General features: G+C 42.7%; 1 protein-coding gene across 1 annotated transcript in view; it reads left to right on the forward strand.

Annotated features, from left to right (window-relative positions):
• xylb (xylulokinase homolog (H. influenzae)) overlaps positions 1–2500 on the forward strand; it is a gene marked incomplete at its 3' end in the record, with an annotated part of 19349 nt that overhangs the window by 5174 nt on the left and 11675 nt on the right. Inside the window, exons 6-8 of the mRNA XM_078244812.1 lie at positions 1–42; positions 1277–1342; positions 1741–1813. The exon at positions 1–42 is cut by the window's left edge and continues 87 nt beyond it. Of these exons, the coding sequence (XP_078100938.1) occupies positions 1–42; positions 1277–1342; positions 1741–1813 (181 nt within the window). The remainder of the gene's footprint in view (positions 43–1276; positions 1343–1740; positions 1814–2500) is intronic.

Below are 2500 nucleotides of genomic sequence, written 5' to 3' on the forward strand. Positions count from 1 at the left end.
GCTCTGAGACTGGCAGACATCACGGGATCCAGAGCATACGAGGTCACACCTGTCTGTCTGTCTGTCTGTCTGTCTGTCTGTCTGTCTGTCTGTCTGTCTGTCTGTGTGGTTGTCTGTGTGTGTGTGTGTTATAAGTGTGTGTCAGTGTGTGTGTGTGTGTGTGCGTCTGTCTGTCTGTCTGTCAGTGTGTGTGTGTGTGTGTTATAAATGTGTGTGTGTGTTATAAGTGTGTGTCTGTGTGTGTGTCTGTGTGATTGTGTGTGTGTCTGTGTTATAAATGTGTGTGTGTGTGTGTGTGTGTGTGTGTGTCTGTGTGTCAAGTACCTCAACATTTGGACTTAATATTACTATTAAGTGTTATAGTAAGTGTTATAAGTGTGTGTCTGTCAGTGTGTGTGTGTGTCTCTGTGTGTGTGTGTGTGTGTGTGTGTGTGTGTGTGTCTGTCTGTCTGTCAGTGTGTCTGTGTGTGTGTTATAAATGTGTGTGTGTTATAAGTGTGTGTCTGTGTGTGTGTCTGTGTGTGTGTGTGTGTGGTTGTCTGTGTGTGTGTGTGTGTTATAAATGTGTGTGTGTGTGTGTGTGTTATAAATGTGTGTGTGTGTGTTATAAGTGTGTGTGTGTCTGTCTGTCAGTGTGTGTGTGTGTGTGTGTGTGTGTGTGTGTCTGTCTGTGTGATTGTGTGTGTGTGTGTGTGTGTGTGTGTGTGTCTGTCTGTCAGTGTGTGTGTGTCTATCAGTTAACATACTGTCTGGTTTAACTGTATTTTATTTTCTCACTACAATCTGAAAACCTTCCTAGAGTTAATCTGTGTGGTTTTGGGACACATCTGTTCTGAAACATGAATGAAATCAGAAGTGGTCCAATATAAGACCATTTAACGGTCCTGTAAACCACGTTGTGTCAAACTCAAGGCCCCTCGTAGATGTTGATCCACTTCATAATATATGTCATATATTACCTAGTTTATCGTTTTCTCTGAAGTTTTAATAGCTTTTTCACATTTTTGGCGTCTTATCCGATTCTCTAGGCGCTCTTTCGTCATTTTTGTCACTTTTTTCTGACTTTTTGAGGCCCAGACTGTAAGTGAGAAAGCAATAATACAGTCAACATATTTGACTTTTTTTTTTTTGTCTCTTAAATGGAACCATGTCAATAAACAATACATGTCTGGCCCTTAGTGAAAGTGTGTATGTGTGTGTGTGTGTGTGTGTGTTACTGTCTGTGTGTGTGTGTGTGTGTGTGTGTGTGTGTGTGTGTGTGTGTGTGTGTGTGTAGCGTTTCACAGGAAACCAGATCGCCAAACTGCGACAGACCCGACCAGACGAGTTCCAGGACACTGAGGTCAGCTGACAGACGCACACAGACAGACACACACATTCATATAGAGACACACACACACACACACATATATAGAGACACACACACACACATATAGAGACACACACAGACACACACACACACACACACACACACACACACACACACACACATATAGAGACACACACACACACACACACACACACACACACACACACACACACACACACACACACACACACACACACACATGCATATAGAGACACACACAAACACACACACACACGCATATAGAGACACACACACACACACACGCAACACATACATATAGACACACACACATAGACACACATACACACACACACACACACACACACACACACACACACAGCTGATGTGTGTGTGTGTGTGTGTTTTTTCAGAGGATCTCATTGGTCAGCAGCTTTGCCGCCTCTCTCTTCCTCGGTGGTTATGCTGCCATCGACTACAGTGACGGTACAGTAACCTTTAGTTCATCCTGTTTATGATTTCATCCAGAAACAAGCTGCATCGCAACGTTAACGCACCGTCAGTCAGCGTCCACTAAAAGTTCTGTTGTTGCTGCTGACAGACTCAGGTTATTATTCTAAGTGTCTGACAACATTATGGAAACGGCCCCGAAATCACCATCACCAAACCTACCAGACTCCATGTAAATAATCAGGACTTTTATCATCGTAAAACACACTTCATTCAAAGTGGACAGAAACTAAATCAAACTATCAAAAGCCGTCTTGGTTCATCTTTCCACTGTTCCAACAATCACCACTCTGGTTTGGTTGAAATAAACCCTTAATTCACCCATTTACATGTGGAGATATGCTGGCTCTATACACGCTAAAAGTCCTGATTATTTACATGGAGTCTGGTGGAGATATGCTGGCTCTATACACGCTAAAAGTCCTGATTATTTACATGGAGTCTGGTGGAGATATGCTGGCTCTATACACGCTAAAAGTCCTGATTATTTACATGGAGTCTGGTGGAGATATGCTGGCTCTATACACGCTAAAAGTCCTGATTATTTACATGGAGTCTGGTGGAGATATGCTGGCTCTATACACGCTAAAAGTCCTGATTATTTACATGGAGTCTGGTGGAAATATGCTGGCTCTATACACGCTAAAAGTCCTGATTATTTAC

Source organism: Sander vitreus, unplaced genomic scaffold, assembly GCF_031162955.1.
Source record: "Sander vitreus isolate 19-12246 unplaced genomic scaffold, sanVit1 ctg309_0, whole genome shotgun sequence".
In the NCBI taxonomy this organism is placed as follows: Eukaryota; Metazoa; Chordata; class Actinopteri; order Perciformes; family Percidae; genus Sander; species Sander vitreus.